General features: G+C 42.9%; 1 protein-coding gene across 1 annotated transcript in view; it reads left to right on the top strand.

Annotated features, from left to right (window-relative positions):
* The first annotated feature begins 18,422 nt into the window (after positions 1-18,422).
* LOC106604928 (kinase non-catalytic C-lobe domain-containing protein 1) overlaps positions 18,423-26,611 on the top strand; it is an 80,038-nt gene continuing 71,849 nt past the window's right edge. The window contains exons 1-2 of the mRNA XM_014200072.3: positions 18,423-18,953; positions 23,476-23,674. Of these exons, the coding sequence (XP_014055547.3) occupies positions 18,849-18,953; positions 23,476-23,674 (304 nt within the window). The 5' untranslated portion in view covers positions 18,423-18,848. The remainder of the gene's footprint in view (positions 18,954-23,475; positions 23,675-26,611) is intronic.

Below are 26,611 nucleotides of genomic sequence, written 5' to 3'. Positions count from 1 at the left end.
TTTGAAGGGGGAAGTAATCTAAAAGTAACAGAATGTAATCAGATTACGTTACTGAGTTTGGGTGATCCAAAAGTTACGTTACTGATTACAATTTGGACAGGTAACTAATAATTGTAACAGATTACATTTCTAAAGTATCCTACCCAACCCTGGTTATCACAATCACTCCATGAGTGGTTAATCATGAGACATACACCCCCGCCTTTCTTCTTACCGGAGAGTTCTTTATTCCTGTCTGTGCGATGTACTGAGAACCCAGATGGCTGAATGGACGAGGAGAGTATATCCCAAGAGAGCCATGCTTCCGTGAAACAGAGTATGTTACAATCCCTGATATTTCTCTGGAAGGAGATCCTTGCCCTGAGCTCGTCTACTTTATTATCCTGAGTCGGACTCGAAGTCTACTCCGAATACCTTTTCTCCGCCGGCTGTGTTTTGGAGCAGCCTCTGGAATAAGTTAAATTGCCCTGGGGGGTATGAACAAAGGATCCAATTCGGAAAAGATGTATTCATGGTCGTAATGCTAGTGAGTTACCGCCGCTCTGATATCCGAAAGATATTTCCGGATGTATGTAATAGCCCCCCAAAAATTCTGGGCTAATAATGTAAGAAATAACACACAAAAAAAACAAAATACTGCAATGTTTCTTAGGAGCTAAAAGCAGAGCTGCCATATCTGTTGGAACCATCTTAAAGAATAGTCAAATCTAAATCAAGGATTTTCAAATATATTCCATTCTCTTTTCTCTTGTTTATTTTATGGCTATATTCCCACTAATATTCCTTTATGTACCGGTAATTAAGATTTTACATGTGTATTTTCTCGGTCTTTCTAATAATAATAATACTATTTCATTTGTAGAGTGAATTACCCACACTCAATGCACATGTGAAGCTTGTTGATGCTTGGTTCTGCGAGCAAATCATTTGACCCCTGCATTTGACCGCTATTTTATGTTAAGTAAATTGATTTATATTATGGTGCTTCTATTCCAAGAAAAACAAAAGTAAATAGAAACTAAATATCCTAATGTTAGAAAGTAAAATATTAACTAGATATAGGCTACTGTGGATGGGGTAGGCTAAATAATTACAACCAAATAGGCCTAATTAAAGGAATAGTGATAAAGGAAACAAAAATACTAGGCAGGGCATACCCAGAGCTTGTGGCTTAGCAGTACCAGAGTGAAATTGGAGTGGGAGAGAAGGACAACACCATTTTTAAAATCTGCTTGAATTACACTCAGCTCCTCGCCCCACACTCACTTACATGCTCTGGCATTCAGAAGCAGCCCGGCTTTAAGCTATCAAAGAACGGCAATGAGTAATCATATAAATGGATGGATTCAGTGGATGAATGGCTACAGCAACCATTACACAGTCTGACAAGCTGCACAACAAATGAGGCTAAATTAGACAAAAGAACAGTTGCGTTGTTCAAGCAAGATAATTCGTCGTACAAACGACTTAGTATCTCGTTGGAACGACTTAGTGTCTCGTTTGAGCTAGACTAAGTCGTTCAAACAAGATACTTAATCGTTCAAACGAGATAATGCCAGGAGTTTAAGTGTTTTGTTTTTTTGGGGGGGGCCATGGGCTTCAGGGCTTCTGTTTGTTTCCATCACAGTTGTTATGCTTTTTTTATATACAGTATTACTGTACTCGCATAAAAACTGTGATGAAAATGTGGTTTCTGTTAGATTTCTTCCCTAGTATTTCTTATTTGGCAGCCTTTGCCACCCAGTTAGTCTCTCTCCCTGCTTACCCTGAGGAGATCTCAGTAGAGAGATACTCCCTCAGTAAACACAAGGAATGAACCAAATTCATAATTCTACCCAACCTATTTTACATTGCTCACTTACCCTTCACTGTTTTGTCAGATTTTACTTCTTTACTGTGTCTGTTTTGCAATGCATTACCTTATCTTTCTATTGTAGGACATAACAAGGTGACTAACTTCACTTCGGATGAAGGGCGTCTCAATAGGTGACAAGTTCAAACGTTCTCTCGTCATTGTAGTCCTGACAGAGCACTTGGTGCCTCCTACTGTGCTATTATATTACCTTATACAGACAGTTAGTTTATCAAATCCACTGTGAATACTGCTATATAACTGCTATGTAAGCCAAAACATATATGCACATGTGAATACTGCTATGTGAGCCTATGCATACGCATGTACATGTGAATACTGCTATCTAACCTAAAGCCTGTGAGCAGGGTTACCACTGAACCAATCGTCTGCCAGTCTCAGTCTCTGCTGCACTGTCTGAGCCTTAGCCCATTCCTTCCCTCCCCCACACTTCCGTCCCTCCCTCCCTCCCTCCCTCCCTCCCTCCCTCCCTCCCTCCCTCCCTCCCTCCCTCCCTCCCTCCCTCCCTCCCTCCCTCCCTCCCTCCCTCCCTCCCTCCCTCCCTCCCTCCCTCCCTCCCTCATCCCTACCCATGTTATTTATAACAATGTGGTGATGCTAGACTTTGGTTTTTAATGTAAATATATAATTTAAACGTATTAATCATGCAGTGTGTATTAATACACAATAATATCCAGTGAGCAGCAGTGCCAGCCAGGGCCACGTCATTGAGGGGACCCTGGGCAGCTGAGAACTGTGTGGTTGGGTGGGGTGGTGGGGGGAATGCACAGGAGATTACTACTCTAGTGTGTTAGCAGTGCTGAGACAATCTGACAGCATTGCCATGGACTGGTGTCCATCCCCTCTGTCTCTCTCTGTCCATTTCTCCCTGACTCTCTATTAATTTCTCTCAAACTGTCAATCTCTCTCTCTCCCTCTCCCTCTTCCTCTCTCTCTCTCTCTCTCTCAATTCAATTCAATTCAACTGGCTTTATTGGCATGGGAAACATATGTTAACATTGCCAAAGCAAGTGAAGTAGATAATATAATAAAAGTGAAATTAACAATAAAATGAACAGTAAACATTACACTCACAAAAGTTCCAAAAGGATAAAGACATTACAAATGTCATAAATCAGCAAAAAAAGAAATGTCCCTTTTTCAGGAGATAATTCGTAAAATCCAAATAACTTCACAGATCTTCATTGTAAAGGGTTTAAACACTGTTTCCCATGCTTGTTCAATGAACCATAAACAATTCATGAACATGCACATGTGGAACGGTCATTAAGACACTAACAGCTTATAGACGGTAGGCAATTAAGGTCACAGTTATGAAAACTTAGGACACTAAAGAGGCCTTTCTACTGACTCTGAAAAACACTGACGCTGAAAAGCCCAGGGTCCCTGCTCATCTGCGTGAACGTGCCTTAGGCATGCTGCAAGGAGGCATGAGGACTGCAGATGTGGCCAGGGCAATAAATTGCAATGTCCGTACTGTGAGACGTCTAAGACAGCGCTACAGGGAGTCAGGACGGACAGGTGATCGTCCTCGCAGTGGACAACACCTCCACAGGATCGGTAAATCCAAATATGACACCTGCGGGACAGGTGCAGGATGGCAACAACAACTGCCCGAGTTACACCAGGAACGCACAATCCCTCCATCAGTGCTGACTGTCTGCAATAGGCAGAGATAGGCTGGACTGAGGGCTTGTAGGCCTGTTGTAAGGCAGGTCCTCACCAGATATCACCTGCAACAACGTCAACTATGGGCACAAACCCACCGTCACTGGACCAGACAGGACTGGCAAAAAGTGCCCTATTCACTGACAAGTCGCGGTTTTGTCTCACCAGGGGTGATGGTTGGATTCGCGTTTATCGTCGAAGGAATGAGCGTTACACCGAGGCCTGTACTCTGGAGCGGGATCGATTTGGAGGTGGAGGGTCCGTCATGGTCTGGGGCGGTGTGTCACAGCATAATTGGAATGAGCTTGTTGTCATTGCAGGCAATCTCAATGCTGTGCATTACAGGGAAGACATCCTCCTCCCTCATGTGATACCCTTCCTGCAGGCTCATCCTGACATGACCCTCCAGCATGACAATACCACCAACCATACTGCTCGTTCTGTACGTGATTTCCTGCAAGACAGGAATGTCAGTGTCCTGCCATGGCCAGTGAAGAGCCCCGATCTCAATCCCATTGAGCACGTCTGGGACCTGTTGGATCGGAGGGTGAGGGCTAGGGCCATTCCCCCCAGAAATCTGGTGCAGTCCATGAGGAGGAGATGCACTGCAGTACTTAATGCAGCTGGTGGCCACACCAGATACTGACTATTACTTTTGATTTTGACCCCCCAGCCCCCCCCCCCCCCCTTTGTTCAGGGACACATTATTAAATTTCTGTTAGGCACATGTCTGTGGAACTTGTTCAGTTTATGTCTCAGTTGTTGAATGTTGTTATGTTCATACAAATATTTACATTGGTTAAGTTTGCTGAATGAAAATAAACGCAGTTGACAGTGAGAGGACGTTTCTTTTTTTGCTGAGTTTATTATGTATATATATACAGTGTTGCAATGATGTTCAAGTGGTTAAAGTACAAAAGGGAAAATAAATCAACCTAAATATGGGTTGTATTTACAATGGTGTTTGTTCTTCACTGGTTGACCTTTTCTTGTGGCAACAGGTCACAAATCTTGCTGCTGTGATGGCACGCTGTGGTATTTCACCCAGTAGTTATGGGAGTTTATCAAAATCGGGTTTGTTTTCTAATTCTATGTGGATCTGTGTAATCTGAAGGAAATATGTGTCTCTAATATGGTCATACATTTGTCAGGAGGTTAGGAAGTGCAGCACACTGCCCTCATTTTGTGGGCAGTGTGCATGTAGCCTGTCTTCTCTTGAGAGCCAGGTCTGCCTACGGCGGCCTGTAATTATCTTTTTGTTTTCTCATGATTTGGTTGGGTCTAATTGTGCTGCTGTTGCTGTCTCTCTTTCTATCTCTCTCTCTCTCTCTCTCTCTCTCTCTCTCATTCTCTCTACCCATTTCTCTCTGACTGACTGTCGATCTCTCTCTCGCTTGTTCTTTTTCCATCTCTCTTTCCGTCACTCTCACTCTTACTGGTGGGTTTAAAGGATGTGCAGAGGTCATGTCAACACAGCTGTAAGGAGACAAGTCAGTCTCAGTGAGTTTCATACAGAAGTATTATTTTAGTCATTAAGTGCATTTTTGGAGACAGGGATGACTAAATAAACGATCATTTTGGTCCTTCATAGGAATCATAAAACAAAAACTGTCTTTGATTCATATTATCAGTAAAAATTATGAAATTACCAATGATGTCAGTAGGCAAAGATGGGTTTTGAATGGTTCAAATAAGTCAAACACATTGCATAAAAACCCGGCATATTTGGTGAAACACGTATGTTAAAGTAAAAGCTGTGACGTGCTTCCCTCTGGTGGTGAAGAGGCACAATAACATGCTGTTACAGTACAGTATTGTCAAAGATTTGTTACAGTATCTTTTGTCACTTATATATCAGCAGCAGTGGGTTTGACTTGAGGTTAACAGTCGGGTCAGCTTACAGTAGTATATGACCAGCCACAGCAATAAAATAATACATTTGTTTTCTTGTTTTATATGTGTATGCAATAGTCATATAAATCAGAACCATCTCCATTTACATTTACCGCCGATAACTGCAAAGCGCTTTGATTAACAGTATCAATCAAATGTATTTATATAGCCCTTCTTACATCAGCTGATATCTCAAAGTGCTGTACAGAAACCCAGCCTAAAACCCCAAACAGCAAGCAATGCAGGTGTAGAAGCACGTGGCTAGGAAAAACTCCCTAGGAAGACCAGAACCTAGGAAGAAACCTAGAGAGGAACCAGGCTATGAGGGGTGGCCAGTCCTCTTCTGGCTGTGCCGGGTGGAGATTTTAACAGAACATGGCCAAGATGTTCAAATGTTCATAAATGACCAGCATGGTCAAATAATAATAATCACAGTAGTTGTCGAGGGTGCAACAGGTCAGCACCTCAAGAGTAAATGTAAGTTGGCTTTTCATAGCCGATCATTGAGAGTATCTCTACCGCTCCTGCTGTCTCTAGAGAGTTGAAAACAGCAGGTCTGGGACAGGTAGCACGTCCGGTGAACAGGTCAAGGTTCCATAGCCGCAGGCAGAACAGTTGAAACTGGAGCAGCATCATGCCAGGTAGTCCTAAGGCATGGTCCTAGGCCTCAGGTCCTCTGAGAGAAAGAAAGAAAGAGAGAAAGAGAGAATTAGAGAGAGCATACTTAAATTCACACAGGACACCGGATAAGACAGGAGAAATACTCCAGATATAACAGACTGACCCTAGCCCCCCGACACATAAACTACTGCAGCATAAAATACTGGAGGCTGAGACAGGAGGGGTCAGGAGACACTGTGGCCCCATCCGATGATACCCCTGGACAGGGCCAAAGTAAAAAGTAAAAAGTGGACACTGTTCATAATACACAATGGGTCATTCCATGTCATTTCAGCAAGCCATGACACACACCATCTCAGATGGTCCTGAAATAATTTCTGTAGTTCGAAACAGGTAAGATTAGCATTCCTCGAGCATAGTTTTGTGGAAATGTAATTTGATCTCTGAGAACTTAAGCTAATTGATTGCTCCCACATTGTCCCTTTTAATTGATAGGGTTCACATAATATTCAACAGAATAGTGCCAAACATCCAATTTGCACCAAAAAAATCTTCCAATCATTGAGTAAGACATGAGGATTCCAATAAAATAGTCAAAAGCCACCTACTGCCACCACACCATTTTGACGCCGCTATTCCTGCTACAGCCAAGAGACCAGCAACATGGATAAAAGGGTGTGGTGGCAGTAGCAGGAACAGTGGCATCTACTGGGCAAAATGTGGTACTTTCACAATAATTTATGTTGAATCAAATCAAATTTGATTGGTCATATACACATGGTTAGCAGATGTTATTGCGAGTGTAGCGAAATGAAATGCTTGTGCTTCTAGCTCCGACAGTGCAGCAAAATCTAACAGGTAATCTAACAATTCCACAAAACAACTACCCAATACACACACATCTAAGTAAAGGAATGGAATAAGAATATGTACATAGAAATATATGGATGGGCCATGACCGACCTGCATAGACGAGATGCAGTAGATGGTATAAAATACAGTATATACATCTGGGATGAGTAGTGCAAGATATGTAAACATCATTATTAAAGTGGCATTAACAAAGTGACTAGTGATCCATTTGTTAGAGTGGCCAATGATTTCAAGTCTATATGTAGGCAGCAGCCTCTCTGTGTTTAACAGTCTGATGGCCTTGAGTTAGAAGCAATTTTTCAGTCTCTCAGTCCCAGCTTTGATGCATCTGTACTGACCTCGCCTTCTGGATGATAGCGGGGTGAGCAGGCAGTGGCTCGGGTGGTTGTTGTCCATGATGAATATTTTTGGCCTTCCTGTGACATCAGGTGCTGTAGGTGTCCTGGTGGGCAGGTAGTTTGCCCCCGGTGATGCGTTGTGCAGACCGCACAACCCTCTGGAGAGCCCTGCGGTTGTGGGCTGTGCAGTAAATAATGCAAGCGACTTCATTGGCTAATTTCTCTGAACAGGGGGAAAAAACATCTCCAGATTCACAGGAAATACATTACAAAAGGATGAAGAACTGTCAAACTGGACAGTTTTATCTCAATCTCTTCATTCAAAGACTCAATCATGGACACTCTTACTGACAGTTGTGCCTGCTTTGTATGATGTATTGTAATCTCTACCTTCTTGACCTTTGTGCTGTTGGCTTTACCCAATAACGTTTGTACCATGTTTTTGCGCTCCTACCATGTTGTGTTGCTACCATGTTGTGTTGTCATGTGTTGCTGCCTTATGTTGTTGTCTTAGGTCTCTCTTTATGTAGTGTTGTGTCTCTTGTTGTGATGTGTGTTTTGTCATATATTTATATTGTATTTATTTCTTTATTTTTTAAATCCCAAGCCCCCGTCCCCGCAGGAGGCCTTTTGCCTTTTGGTAGGCCGTCATTGTAAATAAGAATTTGTTCTTAACTGACTTGCCTAGTTAAATAAAGGTTAAATAAAATAAAAATAAGAAAAAAATAAGAAATACTCCAAGCAGCAGCTCCATACTACTTGTCAGACATTGAGAACAGATACTGTATACTGGTTGTTAGGGTGGGATAGGCGTGGGGTGTTGGGTGTCTGTGGGTGGCTTTTGATATTTTATTATTTTGATTGTGTCTTTCTCATTGCTAGGAAGAATTATCGTCCAAATTGGATGTTAGGTACTATATTTATTGAATATGATAGGAATCCTATAAATTAAATGGCCAATTTGGGTGCAAACAATTAGCTTAATTTCTAATGGATCAAATAATATTTCAACAAAGTAATGTTTCAGGAATGCTAATCTCATCTGTCTCTAACTACAGAAATTATTTCAGAACAATTTCAGATGGTGGCTGTCAAAATCCTCTTGTGCTTTTTGAGGTAAAATGACTCCAGTGGCAAATGCAGCAGCTACTAGAACACATGAAATATGTCTTGGCCAAGTGTGGCAGAAAAACCAGGGCAGTGCTCCAGTTCTCTAAGTTACTGCCCACTAACGACGCTGACAGCCTAATTTAATAGATTTTATTAAGTGAAAGATTAGCTAGCTGAAGTAATTAAGTGTTCCAATGAATGTGAACAATTTGGGACCCGAACCACCTCCAGAGGCTGCTGCTGAGACTCATTCACCCCCTCCTTTTCCCTATCCTCTTCCCTCCTTCTCCCTCTCCTCCCGCATTACATTGGGGCTGGGGCATTCTAGGGCCTTCCACAAAACAACATGTTTGTCCCCATGCAAAATATCCCTAAGGCAGTTTGCAGTTGGATGTCGCATCTCATTGGAGTCATTTAGCAGATGCTCTTATACAGTGTGACTTTCAGGCGCAATTAGGGTTAAGTACCTTGCTGAAGGGCAATTCGACAGATTTTTCTGGAAGGCCTGATGAATATGTAGCCTTGTTCTCTGTTTTTTCCTGCGTGCATGCTAGTATGACTTTAAAGCTGTAAAAACACCCCAGAGGAAAACACACACAGACACAAAATATACTCACACACATCTAACATCAGCACACCTGGTCTAAACAGAGCAAAACATCAGTAGTACTCAGTTAAACAGAGAAGCTATCATGCGTATACATTATGTGTGGTTTATTAGAGGGTACACAAGAGTTATTTGGAATATGCCATCACCAGTTATTACTACACTCTGATAAGATGGATATACAGATGGAGGGGCTGTGTTCATTGATCCTCGCCATCTTATGTTAGCCAGAACCCTGAAGCAAGATATGATTTGACCTGAATTTCACATTTGAGCGCTAACTCCCAGAATGATCAAGTCTGGCAGATGTAATTGTTTTAATTAGTTTCAACAGTTTTAATTATGTAATACCCGAGATGTTACCGGGAGCTATCTCATCACAGTGAGTGAAAGTCGGAGCCCTAAAAGTTTATAAGTCACAGCTCAGTATACTGCGTAAAACATTAGGGAGCCTCAAGACTCTGGCTGTAACGAGAGATCCCACCACAGAGCTAGCGGTAAAGAAAGCAGAATGGATTTTCATTCACATTGAACCTTGTTTACGGAAACCAGATGTTTGAAAACCAGATGTTTCTGTATGGTTTGATTTGTGGACTAGATTACTTGTCCTAAATCACGGCACATATTTTCAAGGAGAGGAAATAGTGTTAGTTTGGGTCTGGATGCCATGAGCAGTAATGACTTTTTTTTCTTCCTCCAAATACTAAACCGGAGAGTTCTGTTCAGCTAATCACTTATCTTTCCTACTTAAAATGTATCTGCTCTTCTCCTTTTGGTTCAATAGATTTGTGTGTGCGTGCACGCACAGGGTGCATGCGTGCCCTTGCATAACCACAAAAACACAACAATTTCACTGGCTCATCTTTTGTGTTTGGATGTGGTGTATATATCCCTGGTTAGGATATCAGAAAGGTCGCCATAGACTGCCTCAGTGTTATCAGATGCCTCCAGCTGCCATTGTTGAATTCAGGCCTGCCAAGTATTGGCTCATTTGTATACTGTGGCTCCCAAAGGGAGCAGCAGAGCAGCTGAAGCATTTCCTGGGTTCACAGCCATAATCCCAATGAGGAAATATGCTGTGAATATGAGACTTGAGTTTGTAGCCGGAGGGGTGCCAGCTATGATAAAATATGAATTACCCAGTTAATGTAATGTGCAGATGTGTGTGTTCCCCATTAATTGTCTGGCAGCTAACCTCATAAAAAGTGTTGCCCCAATATCTCAACATGCCAGAGTGCTGAACAGTCAACAAATCTAATAGTGTTTTCCCCGGTCCAGCCAGGGCAGACCTATACATCACTGCTGAGCAGCTACAGGGCACTGCCAACATAATTGCAATCTCATTCCCTGCCACCTGCCCTGCCACCCCCATCTCGGAAGGCACGGACTCGACTTCAATCCACAAAAAACGGCACGGGATTATGCTCAAATGGATTTTGTAATGATGTTGGCTATCATGATCTTGCGAAAAGGCGTTTTACCTCTACAATGTATGCCATGCACCTCAATGGATTGCGGAAACAATGTACCACTGGTTAGATATGAAGGCCGAATCATGGTAGGCTTTGTCATATCAGCTGGCGGCTGGTGTCAGGTGCTTACAGCGTTGGTATTCCCTGCTTCTTGAACGAGAATTCGGTGTGATGTCTGGTTCCGCAAGACTGGTACATAAGTGAGTAATGAATCCACACAGCCAGGCTCAGATCTGCTTCAGAGCCATGACCCATATTGAAAAGGCAGTGTTCTAAAGAGGGATTGGTGTGTTTGTTTAGTGCAACATGAGGGTGAGCCGTGACTGACAGGATGAGTGACTCAGGGAGGCAGTTGGCAGAGCTGATTAGATAGAGGGGGAAGATGTGTGAGAGAAGGAGGGTGAGAGAGAAAGAAGGAGACAAAGGAGAAGAGAGAGAGATGGAGACAATAAAGAGGAAGAGAGAGAGAGAGAGGGAGAGGAGGGAGGGAGGGAGTTATCATACCACGGGATCTGATGATATGTCATCATGGCATAATGAAGACTTTTGACGTAGGCTACTGTATCAGTGAGGTGACAGTTGTGTCAGCAGTTATACAAGTGAACTGGTAACACGTTACTTGACACCCAGCATCATAACACGTTATGGCACAGTCATAACCATGTCATAATATGTCATAAAAGCCAACAAAACGTGTCATAACCTGTTAAAATATGTGTCATAACACTGTCATGACACATCTATTTAGACCTGTTATGTTATTTTATGGCTGGTTATGACACCTACATAAGAATGTAAAACCCCACAAAACCTACTACACAAGACAAAACATTCCGTTACACCATAGCCTACTTGTCAACAGTATGTTTATGTTGTATTTTTTATTTACCATATTAAATTATCATTGTAATCGCACACACATTGATGTCAGACATGCACCTACCCCAATGCTCTGTTGCTGATGACTGGGATGAATGCAGGAGCAGATTTCAGGAGCAGGAGAAGACACCCTCTTTTTGACTGATAACTGATATAAGGGCATGTTTGTGATAAGCCTATCTGGCTTATATGATTATGATGGTCATAATGCTTCTTATCAGTGTCATAAAAGGTATTTTCTTAGTCCGAGTAAAGTGACACAGGATGGTCATAATGCTTCATGACAGTGTCATAAAGGGTGTGTTCGTAGAATAACTGATGCATTTACGAACCCACAAGACCGGTTGAATATGGCCGTGTCAGTGAACATCAGCAAAAAAACTTAATTAAATTGTGGTCAGCAGCACAGTTACCATCACCAACACTCTAGATAACATGAAAACAGCCTAACCAGCTCTGCTAGGGCAAGTCAAATGGTCAGAGTGAGGTGCTCTCTCATTTGTGTCTGGAAGTAGCTAGAAAGCTAGCCAACTTTAGCCAGTTAGCTTGGGTGCTTGACTGCCGTTGACGCTCTGAACGCTCCCAAAGCAAAACACTCTGAATTTACCAATGGACAATCTGACAAAGCTCTGAATTTACAACGACCAGGGTGCACACCGAGCACACTCGGGCACTCCAGAGTGAATTTACGAACACACCCAAAGTGTATTTTCTACAAGCTTTTTGAAATACGATTTTTTTTAAACCTGACTGTAAACAATTCATTAAAACAACAACAAAGGATTTAAGAAACAAACGTTCAAACAAAGGAAACTTCTTGGCAGGGAAACATTTTTGTTGAATAAATGTGGGTTTTGACACAGTTGAAGTCGGAAGTTTACATACACCTTAACCAACTACATTTAAACTGAGTTTTTCACAATTCCTGACATTTAATCCAAGTAAAAAAAAAAATCCCTGTCTTAGGTCAGTTAGGATAACCATTTTATTTTAAGAATGTGAAATGTCAGAATAATAGTAGAGAGAATGATTTACTTCAGATTTTTTATTTCTTTCATCACATTCCCAGTGGGTCTGTAACGGCTGTCGTCGCAAGAAAACCAAGATGCAGCGGAGGTTGTGGATTCATTATAAATATTTAATAAAATGAACCACTATAAACAAAACATCAAACAGCAACGAAAGCTAACAGTCCTGTCTGGTCAAAAACGAACGAGACAGAAGACAATCCCCCACAAAACCCAAAGGAAAAACCTGCTCCTTATGTGTGACTCCCAATCAATGTCCTCTGGTCTGATGAAACAAAAATTAACTGTTTGGCCATAATGACCATCGTTATGTTAGGAGAAAAAGGAGACGCTTGCAAGCCGAAGAACACCATTCCAACCGTGACGCACGGGGGTGGCAACATCATGTTGTGGTGGTGCTTTGCTGCAGGAGGGACTGGTGCACTCCACAAAATAGATGGCATCATGAGGGAGGAAATTTATGTGGATATTTTGAAGCAACATCTCAAGACATCAGTCAGGAAGTTAAAGCTTGGTCGCAAATGAGTCTTCCAAATGGACAATGACCCCAAGCATACTTCCAAAGTTGTGGCAAAATGGCTTAAGGACAACAAAGTCAAGGTATTGGAGTGGCCATCACAAAGCTCTGACCTCAATGCTATAGACAATTTGTGGGCAGAACTGAAAATGTGTGTGCGAGCAAGGAGGCATACAAACCTGACTCAGTTACACCAGCTCTGTCAGGAGGAATGGGCCAAAATTCACCTAACTTATTGTGGGAAGCTTGTGGAAGGCTACCCAAAACGTTATACCCAAGTTAAACAATTTAAAGGCAATGTTACCAAATACTAATTGAGTGTATGTAAATGTATGACCCACTTGGGAATGTGATGAAAGAAATAAAAGCTGAAATAAATCATTCTCTCTACTATTATTCTGACATGTCATGTTTTTAAAAGAAAGTGGTGATCCTAACTGACTAACTGATCTAAGACAGAGAATTTTTACTAGGATTAAATGTCAGGAATTGTGAAAAACTGAGTTTAAATGTAGTTGGCTAAGGTGTATGTAAACTTCCGATTTCAACTGTATATTAAGTGCAACTGGTTTCTTCAAACGTTTTTAGTAATTACAGCACAATGAGGTTGACAGTGGTGCATGCAGGGGCGGAATTCCCGGGGGGGACGGGGGGGACACGACCCCCCCATCCTGGGAAAAATATGATTTGTCCCCCCCAATATATCACTGAAACATAACTATGTAATTTAAATAATATTAATAATACGCAATGAAAGCAATTGTGCTGATTATAGACACTTAATAGCGTGTTTTTAAGTTTCAAAAGATTGCAACCCCCCCACCCTTTGCCTCACAATGGTTTGATCCACTGCCAGTTCCTTAGTTTGCAAGGTAACAGAGGGGTCGCATCCACTGTCTGAAAGGCACTCAATGAACGTAACTGACGTTGTCACGTCCTGGCCAGTATAAGGGTTAATTGTCATTGTAGTTTGGTCAGGACGTGGCAGAGGGTATTTGTTTTATGTGGTTCGGGCTGGTGTTTTGGTAAAAGGGCGTTTGATTTAGTATTTCCGGGTTTTTGGTTTATGGTCTATGTTTATGTATTTCTATGTGGAGTCTAGTTAGTGTGTTTCTATGGTTGATTAATTGGGGTTGGGACTCTGTTGATGATTAGTTATTTGAGAAGGAGACCAAGTCAAGACGTTGGACCGGGTGGATTCAGTTTATAGTAAGGCAGTTTATTATGAGACAAAGATATTTGGCAAAGCGTGCACGGACTCCTTCGTTTAGCTCATAGGGAACTAGCAGAAGAGAGCCCCGAAACATAGTGTACATCCAATTTATACAATGAAATAACAGTGTGTTGACGTTGAGTCTAGTAGGTCCGCTCTCCTGACTGGTCGATGAGTGGAGGGACGGTCCATTCTCCAGGTGGTGTCGACTTCCCATTGGCCCTTGAAAGTGTCCTTTGTCCTCGGAGTCCAACACACCTAAGTGTGTGTGTGTGTGTGTGTGTATTTCTGGTAATTCGTGTCTGGGTGCTTGCGATATTCATGGAATGTTGTTCTTTACACCAGTGGTCAGTTCGTGTGGCTAGGGTGCTTTCATGTCTTGACATTTTTGTGTGAGTGCTTAGTCCGCCATCAGTCTCTGGGTGTGGTCGTGATTGGTATCAGTTGGTTGCTCAATATGTCTCTGGAGTTTTGTTGTGTGCTGTTGTGAAACATGTTGTGCAAATGCCCTCCTTATATATCATTAGGTAAAACGTTAGATTATCTTTATTACAACTCTCAATTGAAGGCAGGTGTTTTCTCTTTGCCTTTGATTGAGAGTCCCATATATTAGGGTGTTTGTTTGTCATTTGTGGGAGATTGTTCTGTGTTTAGCCTTGTGCCTTGCCAGACTGTTTTGTTGATCGTTCGTTCTTTTGTTATTTTGGTGTTCATTTTGAATTTATTAAACGTGAAGATGAGTATACACATACCTGCTGCGTTTTGGTCCTCCATTACCAACGACAACCGTGACAGAATCTCCCACCAAACCAGGACCAAGCAGCAGAGGAAGGAGCAGAGGGATTTTGAATTGGACAAATGGGAGAGATGGACATGGGAGCAAGTTATGGCCGGAGAGGGCCCATGGAGAATGGCTGGTAAGGACCGGGAACGTTTCCGAGGAACACGACTGGCGTTGAAGCATGAGAGGCACCCCCAAGAAATGTTTTTGGGGGGGCACACGGGTAGTTTGGCTAGGTCAAGGAAGAGCCAGAAGCCAGCTACCCGTGGTTATATGGAGGAGCGTATGAGGTGGAGGGCGCCATGTTTCGCTGAAGAGCGCACTATCTCACCCATACGCACGCAAAGTCCGGTGCGCGTTATTCCAGCCCCTCGCAGGTGCCGTGCTAGAGTGGGCATCCAGCCTGGTAGGAGGATGCCTGCGCAGCGCATCTGGTCGCCGGTACGGCTCCGAGGACCAGGCTACCCAACTCCCGCTCTACGCACGGCTACCATCAGGCCCCTGCACAGCCCAGTCCGCCCTGTACAGGCACCCCGCTCGTACAGGGCTACTAGTTCCATCCAGCCAGGACAGGTTGTGCAGGAGGTAAGATCAAGACCGCCTGTGCGCCTCCATAGCCCGGTGTTTCCAGTTCCTGTCTCTCGTGCGGACCCGGAAGTGAGTCAGCCCAGTCCGACTCGTCCTGTTCCCGCTCCCCGCACTAGCCTGGAGGTGCGTGTTCCCAGTCTGGTACGTCCAGGACCAGCACCACGCACCAGGCTTCAAGTGCGTCATCCCAGTCCAATGTCGCTAGAGCTGCCCGTCAGTCAAGAGTCGCCAGAGCTGCCCGTCAGTCAAGAGTCGCCAGAGCCGCCCGTCAGTCAAGAGTCGCCAGAGCCGCCCGTCAGTCAGGAGCCGCCAGAGCCGCCCGTCAGTCAGGAGCCGCCAGAGCCGCCCGTCAGTCAGGAGCCGCCAGAGCCGCCAGACTGCCCGGAGATGCCAGAGCGGCCAGACTGCCCGGAGCTGCCAGACTGCCCCATCGGCCAGGATCAGCCAGAGTGGCCCATCGGCCCAGAGTCTGTCGATTACGAAGAACCAAGGGAGTCGAGCAGCAACCCTGAACTGAGTAAGCCTTGACAATCCAGAACTTAAAATGATTAACGGTTCAATTAATGAGTCTGTATACAGGGTGGAGAGGAGGTCTGCCCAGGATCCAGAGCAAGGGGAGTCTGCCTACGGTCCGAGGCTGATCGGGGTCGGCACTCTGGAGGACAATAGGCCGGAGCCTGAACCACCACCTGCATAGGTGGGTTGGGGAGGGGGGGTGTAGCACAAGTGCCGTCGGTGACGGCAGCCACCCTCCCTTCCCTCCCTTTAGTTTAGGGGGATTTTTGTTGTTGTTTGGGGTTTTTGTTTTTCTTGAGGTGCTTCCGGGGTTAGCACCTTTAGGGGGGGGGGGTACTGTCTTGTCCTGGCCAGTATAAGGGTTAATTGTCATTGTAGTTTGGTCAGGACGTGGCAGAGGGTATTTGTTTTATGTGGTTCGGGGTGGTGTTTTGGTAAAAGGGCGTTTGATTTAGTATTTCCGGGTTTTTGGTTTATGGTCTATGTTTATGTATTTCTATGTGGAGTCTAGTTAGTGTGTTTCTATGGTTGATTAATTGGGGTTGGGACTCTCAATTGAAGGCAGGTGTTTTCTCTTTGCCTTTGATTGAGAGTCCCATATATTAGGGTGTGTTTGTTTGTCATTTGTGGGAGATTGTTCTGTGTTTAGCCTTGTGCCTTGCCAGACTGTTTTGTTGATCGTTCGTTCTTTTGTTATTTTGGTGTTCATTTTGAATTTATTAAACGTGAAGATGAGTATACACATACCTGCTGCGTTTTGGTCCTCCATTACCAACGACAACCGTGACAGAGGTGAGGTTAATCCAGTCAATCGCGCACACACACTAGCTGAATATGCAGAGCTAGCGCGCAAATATTAACTATTAAGCTAGCTAGTACCTATTCCATTTATGTGGCCTCGTCAAAGATGGAATCTTTGCTATCGTCAATTTATTCCAAGATCAGCATGCAGATGATGTAAGTTAGTGCTTCAAAGTCCCTGTGATAAGGTTAGCGATAAACTGGAGTCCAAACTGAACAGAACTACACTCTCTTCTACCATTGTCTTAAATATATTTAATGGTCTCGTTGCAAAAGCTAAATTGTCGCAAGGGAACATTTATTTATTTATTTTATTTCACCTTTATTTAACCCGGGTAGCAAAGATTATAGCAAACACCACTGAAACGGAATTGGTGCTCGCTAGCTTTGCAAATTCAGCTATTGTTGGAAGCCAGCCAATATGAAACAAACTATTAAAATTACAAAAGGTTGCAGCATATGTTGTGTAAATGGTGAACTCATACAGCTGTCAACTCTTGTCATTTTAATCCGTTTCACATTTGCTAGCTACCTTTTAGATCGAAGCCCAAATAGAATGATAAAAGATAAGATGATAGAAGCCCATCTCCTACTGTAAATAACCTACACACTGTGTGTGTGTGTGTAGCCAGCCAGCCAGCCAGCCAGGTAGAAAAATGGCAGAAAAATAAAAGACGGACATTAGAGTATTTTTCAGTACACCAAAACGCAAAGTAAGAACCCTTGTAGCCTAATATCTCAAAGACTAGTTGATAAAATGTTCATAAGAAAGAAATGAAATTCTAATGGAAATGTTTCACAATGATGTCATTAGGCAGAGCAGGCAACAGATGGCACACAGACAGCAGAGTTGGGGACAGATATGCAGGGACAGACTGGCAGAGACAGGGAGTCTCAGGTAAGTTTGTTGAGTCTTTGTTTGGCAACATTATGAAAGGTTCTCAATTTTTTTGACTTGTAAAATAGGAACATAATTGGAAAATGCCATAGATACCCCCACTCTCAACTTAAACTGGTGACTGAACTAAGATTTGTTAAAGGCAATGGTATTGCTGTTGTGATTAGTTGTGTAGTTTTGGGTACCGGTAGTTAGGAGTACGGCAAACACCTTATTTCTTTGGTTCCTCAATATACATTTACCATATTACAATGTAGGATATGTGTTACAGCACTACTTTTGGTGTCCCCCTCAGGAATTGCTCTTGAGAAAATTTCATATAATTGACCCCTCCAAAGTTGATATCAGATTTTCGCCCCTGGGTGCATGTATCCCAATGTTCCATTTAGGCCTATTATATTTATTTATATTGACTTAGCCTACAATTTCGGCAATTAAATGTTAAATAATACCAGTGCAGCATAAGTAACCAGTGCAAGCAGGTGTGATTTTGCACTTGGCGATACATGAGTAACACCTTAACAACGCAGTTTGCAATTAATGTCACTCATGAGAATGAGTGCAAAAAAATGTAGGACAGAATTTGCAGCAAAGGCTATACCGTTCTAAGTAAATTAATGGCACGCTATTCCACTATTGCTTTGATGCAGATCGCGGCGCCGTACGTGAATGGAATCATGTAAATAGGCTACCCTTCTTCAAAACAAATTATAGTACATAGTGTAGCTTCGTAGCCCTTACTAGGAGGACTTGGGAACTGCAGTTCATTATCGCAATGTCGGTTATTTTTGTGGAGGTGTGGCAGTCGTTGCCATGACAGCATATAGTTGGCAAACTCCCTTGTTGCTATTGATTATTGGCAGTCCACATTCAAACGCTGTCTTTCGCTTGTTTTGGAATGAAAATAACTGCAGTGACACCGACCGTTTTGTTGAATGACGCATCATGTTGCGGGTGGTAGTGGAAGGACGGGGAACATTCTAAAAAAGTAGCCCGCAGTGTTCGTGTTTGGACCACGTATTCAGGCATGTAATCTTTCCTGACTCAATACAGTTTTGCCAGGACACCAAGGGAGGAAACGCTTTAGGCTACAGTAGGCTAAGGGCTATGAGTGTGAAACTGCACACACCCAATTCTACAAATATCCAGAGTCTTGTTCAAAACTAAATACAATGGGGACATCTGGAACTGATGCATTCGAATTCTCAGGGGAAGATGAGGAAGAAGAGGAGGAATACTATGAATTTGAGCATCTACCTGCACTCCTTGAAGATGAGGTGAGAGTGAATATTTATGTTTACATTATTATCATCATAAATATTATTGTTCTCTCATTGGCATATATTAACTAAGCTTGAATAATGTAGGCTACCAACAATATTGTGGACTGAGGGTCCCCAAGGGACAGACTTTATTGTCTGTGAAATATATGCACCTGGGCTTTGTTACTTGTGCAGTCCCAATAGATAGGCTAACCTATATGCTCTTCACCAAGTGATTTAATGATTGAAGAAGACATGTTGTTTTATAAGGTCTGATCAAATCAACAGCATGCTCTCAGTCTCAGGACACTAAGATCAGATTAATGTCTGTGATCTTTCCTTATAACTCTCATGGTGATCAAAGACCATAATTATACTGTGGGACATAGGTATTGACCACTGCTGTGTCCTCTCATGGCTTTAAATTGATAATCTGGAGATTCATTACAACATTAAAATACTACCCTGTCCTGTTTTCATCTCCCAGTTCTAGTTTTAAAGTACCTGCCCCGTGAAAATCTAACTTTTCAAAGTTAATATTCTGTTAACTCATATCCAAATAATGTGGTTGACTCGTCCTATACTCATATTTGTGGCCAAAGCATAAATTGGAGGAAAAAAAACACAAAAACCCTACCTTTACCTTGTATCTCAAACTAACCGTTTAAAAAAATGCTTGCTATTTCCTCATAGAACATGATGTCATCTCCCTGAGGAGAATGAGCTGGCCAATCAGTGGTCTACTCGCACATATATGATATACAGTACCAGTCAAAAGTTTGGACACACCTACTCATTCCAGGGTTTTTCTTTATTTTTACTATTTTGTAAATTGTAGAATAATAGTGAAGACATCAAAACTATGAAATAATGCACATAGAATCATGTAGTAAACAAATCAAAACATATTTTACATTCTTCAAAGTAGCCACCCTTTGCCTTGATCACAGCTTTGCACACTCTTGGCGTTTTCTCAACCAGCTTCATGAGGTAGTCACCTGGAATGCATTTCAATTAACAGGTGTTACTTGTTAAAAGTTAATTTGTGGAATTTATTTTCTTCTTAATGCGTTTGAGCCAAACAGTTGTGTTGTGACAAGGTATACAGAAGGTATACAGAAGATAGCCCTATTTGGTGAAAGACCAAGTCCATATTATGGCAAGAACATCTCAAATAAGCAAAGAGAAACGACAGTCCATCATTAGTTTAACATTTTTTACATTTTAGTCATTTAGCAGACGCTCTTATCCAGAGCGACTTACAGTAGTGAATGCATACATTTCATACAATTTCATACATTTTTTTTTTTTTCTGTGCTGGCCCCCCGTGGGAATCAAACCCACAACCCTGGCGTTGCAAACACCATGCTCTACCAACTGAGCTACAGGGAAGGCTGGTTTAAGACATGAAGGTCAGTCAATGCAGAACATTTCAAGAACTTTGAAAGTTTCTTCAAGTGCAGTCGCAAAAACCATCAAGCACTATGATGAAACTGGCTCTCATGAGGACCGCCATAGAAGGCACTACTAGTAATGTCGCTTTATTTAATCAATGGTCTGTCTTCTTTGAAGCTGAATGTTCCGGAATCAATTGCACTTGTTTTCCCGCAGTGGCGCTTGGCCTGATTTCAGAGGCTTTATTGTACTTTTTTTAAATTTCTTCAAAAAAAAAAAAAATGTACACAAATGTACACAAATGTACACAAAAAAATATATAATGTACACATTCTCTCTTTGAAGGCTTTTCTAGTGTTTTCATGTCATCTCCAGTGCTGTCATTCTCCCTCTATCCTTGACCCCCTTTCATTGCTCCTTCTGTTATCTGAAATAATGTCAGGGCCTTCTTAGAATCTATTCATCAGAGCAAAAAGAAGCTGGCATTGACATTGATAAAAAAAAACATTGTGCCTAATGGGAAGACCCATTAGACCGGTGGAATTATGTCCTTTGGTCTGAGGGGGTCCAAATTTAAGATTTTTGGTTCCAACCGCCGTGTCTCTGTGAGATACAGAGTAGGTGAACAGATGATCTCCGCATGTGTGGTTCCCACCGTGAAGTATGGAGAAGGAGGTGTGATAGTGTGGGGGTGCTTTGCTGGTGACACTGTCAGTGATTTATTTAGATTTAGAGTCACACTTAACCAGCATGTCTACCACAACTTTTTGCAGTGGTACGCCATCCCATCTGGTTTGCGCTTAGTGGATCTATAATTTGTTTTTCAACAGGACACCTCCAGGCTGTGTAAGGGCTATTTGACCAAGAAGGAGAATGATGGAGTGCTGCATCAGATGACCTGGCCTCCACAATCACCTGACCTCAACCCAATTGAGATGGTTTGGGATGAGTTGGACTGCAGAGTAAAGGAAAAGCAGCCAACAAGTGCTCAGCATATGTGGGAACTCCTTCAAGACTGTTGGAAAAGCATTCCAGGTGTAGCTGTTTGAGAAAATGCCAAGAGTGTGTAAAGCTGTCGTCAAGGCAAATGGTGGCTACTTTGAAGAATTTAAAATGTAAAATATATTTTGATTTGTTTAAGGCTTTTTTGGTTACTACATGATGCCATATGTGTTATTTCATGATTTTGCTGTCTTCACTATTATTCTACAATGTTGAAAATAGTAAAAATAAAGAAAAACCCTTGACTGAGTAGGTGTGTCTAAGCTTTTGACTGGTACTGTATGTCCACACCATTCTATTGTTTTAAATATATATATATTTTTTACCTTTATTTATAGGCAATTCAGTTAAGAACAAATTCTTATTTTCAATGACGGCCTACTGGGGAATAGTGGGTTAACTGCCTTGTTCAGGGGCAGAACGACAGATTTTTACCTTGTCAGCTTGGGGATTCAATCTTGCAACCTTTTGGTTACAAGTCCAACGCTCTAACCACTGGGCTACCTGCCGCCCCAGGGTACGCATACACCATTCCAACACAGAAAAGCTACCTTTTAACATACTGAAGCAGCATTTTTTGGAAGGAAAACTATTTCACTCATATTGTAAGTAATTATAGTTCCAATGTTAAGCAATGTACAGTGTGCAGTATGATTCTGTGCAGAACAGTTATTCACAGTTTTTCACTCTGGAAGTTTTGAGCTGCAAGGGCTTTTGCAAGTGTGGCGACTCCGCAGAGACACTGCAGGGTAATCTTGAGTGGAAGGCGGTATGTGTGGGGTCAGCCTGCCAGATGCATTCAGCTGTAGCCTACACACAAGGGGAACAAGTGTAAACTTAGTCACATTTGACCTTTGAGTACTATGGGATGAATTAAACCACTAACAATTCACCATGATTTCCCTCGATTACTTAGTCACCCACTTAGAAGCCCAACCACAAAAAAAATCACTCACTAGTTCACTCTTCTTTTCTTTCCCTCACATTCTCTCTCCTTCTCTAAACTTTTGAGGAGTTCCACCAGTGCAGATTTGGTCTCATTTAGAGCTCTTGGAGTGAGAGGGAAAGTTACGCAGACCTGCAAATTTAACTTGAGGAGAGAGGGAGAGACTCAATGTTTCTCTGCACTGTTCTCAAGGGAAACAGTCTATTTATGGCCTTTTGCTGCTGCTTAAAGTGACAGTTTTCTGCCCTATTATTGTGCCATATTCTACAGCATTGTAGGTGCGCTTTATTCACCTTCCGAAACAAATATTTTGTAACTGACAGACAACCATCTTTTAGATCTCTCTCAGATCAATTGAAGAGGTACTTTAAAGAGGAATATTCTGTCTTCACCCCAGTTCCATCTTTTTAAATGTTCGAAAAAAACGGTAAAAAAAAAAGGGTTATTCGGCTGTCCCATAGGAGAACCCTTTTTGGTTCCAGGTAGAACCCTTTTGGGTTCCAGGTAGAACCCTTTTGGGTTCCATGTAAAACACTCTGCGGGAATGTGTTCTACATGGAACCCAAAAGGGTTCTACCTGGAACCAAAAAAGTTCTATCTTAAACCAAAAATGGTTATTCAAAGGGTTATTCGATGGGGACAGCTGAAGAACCCTTTTAGGTTCTAGATAGGACTTTGAAGAGTGTTTAAAATTACAACATGTGAATGCCTATGTTCCATGAGACTTCCATGAGACTTTTGTGAAAAGACAGTGGTCTGTTCCACTGTTCAGTCACATGCATGTAATGGAAATGCAGAGTACGGGACACATCATCACAATGGAGTCTCTCTATCTCAGTGCCATCAAAGACTGGCTTTTGTGCTCATGTGCAAAGGCAACAAAAGATCCTCTCTTCTTCACACAGAAGTTCAGCACTGAAAATGTCAAACATGCCATGAGTTGTTTCGTATTCATTGATGTAATAAGGCTTCTTCATAAGACGAAATGTGCTTGCTTGGCTTTGCACAGTTTGCAGCATGACATATGAGGGTGTGGGTGTAAGTGTGTGTATTGCTGCATGACACATACCGTATTAATTGTGCCTGTGTGTGCATGTGTGTTACTCTTGTGTGTGTGTGTGTGTGTGTGTGTGTGTGTGTGTGTGTGTGTGTGTGTGTGTGTGTGTGTGTGTGTGTGCATGCATGTGTCCACAGGAGAACGTGTCCCTGGCAGATATCCTGTCATTGCGGGACACCTGTCTGACAGAGCAGGAGGTGTGGGCAGTGTGTGTGGAGTGTGTCCTGGCCTTGCAGAGTATCGCCCCATCGCCCCTCTTCCACACCCTGTGCATCACACCCGACACCTTGGCCTTCAACGCCCATGGCAATGTGTGCTTTATGGAGCAACTCAGTGGTGAGTCAACACAGCCCTCTCTACCTCAGAGATGATCCAGTCTCCCTGTCCATTCAGGGTCATGTTCATTAGGGCACTCAAAAACGCTTTAAAAAACGTTTTGTAACAAGAAACAAAAAATAGTTATCCTTTTTGCAAGTATTTCAAGTAGTCCAAGTACTCCCTCCCTGCTTCACTTTATTTTCTTCCATTTAGTGCATATTGAACACAACCTAGGTCTGTCAGTTATTCAGTGGATTCTATGGTGTTTCGTCTCATACAGTTAATCTGTTAGTAAGTGCTGTCTGCTATTGTAAAAGACTGAGGCAGCACTCTCTCCACTGATCAATCAGTCTGATCTGATAAATCATGGCATCCTGAGGTCACAGGTCAATCTGTCCTCCCTATCGGAAGTCAAAGGGTCATGAAGATCAGGGCCCGTATTCAGGTCCCCCCTTCTATTTATTATGACTTCAAAGGTCAAACTGATCATAGATCAGCACTCCCACTCTGAGATGCTTAATGAATAGGACCTCAGATTCTCCCCATGACAAGTTTGTTTACAAACCTCATCATATTCTCTTTTGGTCAGCAGTATACGTTTCAAACTAGAAAGTTCCACCTGTTCCCAAAATAATAAAAATGAAAAAAATGGCTGCATTTAAAATGTTGAGCTATTGTGTGATTACATCTGTGTGATATGATTTTGCAGTCGTCTGCAGCTCCTCATCTCATTTGGATGGAAAGGGTTGGTGAAACAGTCACATCCTTCATGTTCAGGATACTATGCCTCTGTCTCACCTTGTCCCTCAGACATACTGAGAAATCCTTTCTGGCAACAGGCTAGCTTCTTCTCCTCTCAGGGAACCGCAATCATCTGTCTTTTACCAAACAAGGTTGTGTCACCGCCTGTCACACTCACCCCTGTTGTCCCTTCCACACAAACGTGCACAGGTAGGTAGGCAGGCAGGCAGGCACGCCAACACATACACACACGTATGCATGGATCCACAGACATACATGCACACCGGACGCTCACACACATACGCACGCACACACATAACAGTTCAGGGATAGCCTCCCATTTTCTCCCTGTCAACATCAGTAATTGATAAGTATTGATGAGATCAACAGTGTCCGTGTTGCCAAGGGGATTGTTGCCCTGGTAACCGATATTCTGGCGGTCAGCTGGCTGTCAGTGCCTTTGACTCACCCTGGATTCACATTAGAATCTATTGCTGATTACTAATTGAGTTAATTTGTTTAAGACGCAATAAGATGTGCTGTCACATGTCCTTTGTTGTGCACATGTTGGAATACTAAGCAGCACTTATACCCCAATACTACTTTTCTCCCCTGCACTGATTAGGTTTAATCAAGCTGTTTTTTGAATACTGATGTGTGTGGGACATCATCGCGTGTCCCCTTAGGAACTGAGCATTCAGAGTGACCTTACGTGACCAATTAACAATCAGTATGCAGCAGTGGTATTACTCATGGAGCAGTATCCATTCAAATCAAATCAAATTTTATTTGTCACATGCGCCGAATTGCCCTTACCGTGAAATGCTTACTTACAAGCCCTTAACCAACAATGCAGTTCAAGACATAGAGTTAAGAAAATATTTGCTAAATAAACTAGTCAAATGGTTTATAAAAAGTAACACAATAAGATTACATAACAATAACGAGGCTATATACAGGGGGTACCGGTACCGAGTCAATGTGCGAGGGTACAGGTTAGTCAAGATAATTTCTACATGTAGGTAGGGTTAAAGTGACTATGCATAGATAATAAACAGTGAATAGCAGCAGTGTAAAAAACTAAGGGGGGGGGGGCAATTCAAATAGTCCGGGTGGCCATTTGATTAATTGTTAAGCAGTCTTATGGCTTGTGGGTAGAAAGTGTTAAAGGAGCCTTTTGGACCTAGACTTGGCACTCCGGTACCGCTTGCCGTGCGGTAGCAGAGAGAACAGTCTATGACTTTGTTGACTGGAGTCTTTGACCATTTTTGGGGCCTTCCTCTGACACCACCTAGTATATAGGTCCTGGATGGCAGGAAGCTTGGCCCCAGTCGGTCAGATGATCTTTTCAGTCTCCTCATTCTCCTGAGGGGGAAAATGTGTTGTGCCCTCTTCACGATTGTCTTGGTGTGTTTAGACCATGATAGTTTGTTGGTGATGTAGACACCAAGGAACTTGAATCTCTCGACCTGCTCCACTACAGCCCCGTCGATGTTAACAGGGCCCTGTTCGGCCCTCCTTTTCCTGTAGTCCACGATCATCTCCTTTGTCTTGCTCACATTGAGGGAGAGGTTGTTGTCCTGGCACGACACTGCCAGGTCTCTGACCTCCCTATACGCTGTCGCATCGTTGTCGGTGATCAGGCCTACCACCGTTGTGTCTTCAGCAAACTTAATGATGGTGTTGGAGTCGTGCTTGGACATGCAGTTGTGGGTGAACAGGGAGTACAGGAGAGAACTAAGCACGCACCCCTGAGGGGCCGCGGTATTGAGAATCAGCGAGGCAGATGTGTTGTTGCCTACCCTTACCACCATCAGGAAGTCCAGGATGCAGTTGCAGAGGGAGGTGTTTAGTCCCAGGGTCCTTAGCTTAGTGATGAGCTTTGTGTGCACTATGGTGTTGAACGCTGAGCTATAGTCAATGAACAGCATTCTCACATACGTAGGTGTGCCTTCTGTCCAGGTGGGAAAGGGCAGTGTGGAGTGTGATTGAGATTGCATGATCTGTTGGAGCGGTATGCAAATTGGAGTGGGTCTAGGGTTTCCGGAATAATGGTGTTGATGTGAGCCATGACCAGCCTTTCAAAGCACTTCATGGCTACTGATGTGAGTGCTGTGGGGCGGGAGTAATTTAGGCAGGTTACCTTTCCCATTCCTGGGCACAGGGACTATGGGGGTCTACTTGAAACATGTAGGTATTATACACTCTGTCAGG

Source organism: Salmo salar, chromosome 01, assembly GCF_965601325.2.
Source record: "Salmo salar chromosome 01, fSalSal1, whole genome shotgun sequence".
NCBI classification, from domain to species: domain Eukaryota; kingdom Metazoa; phylum Chordata; class Actinopteri; order Salmoniformes; family Salmonidae; genus Salmo; species Salmo salar.
The sequence above is the reverse complement of the archived record's forward strand: the minus strand, read 5'-3'. Positions and strand labels throughout refer to the sequence as shown.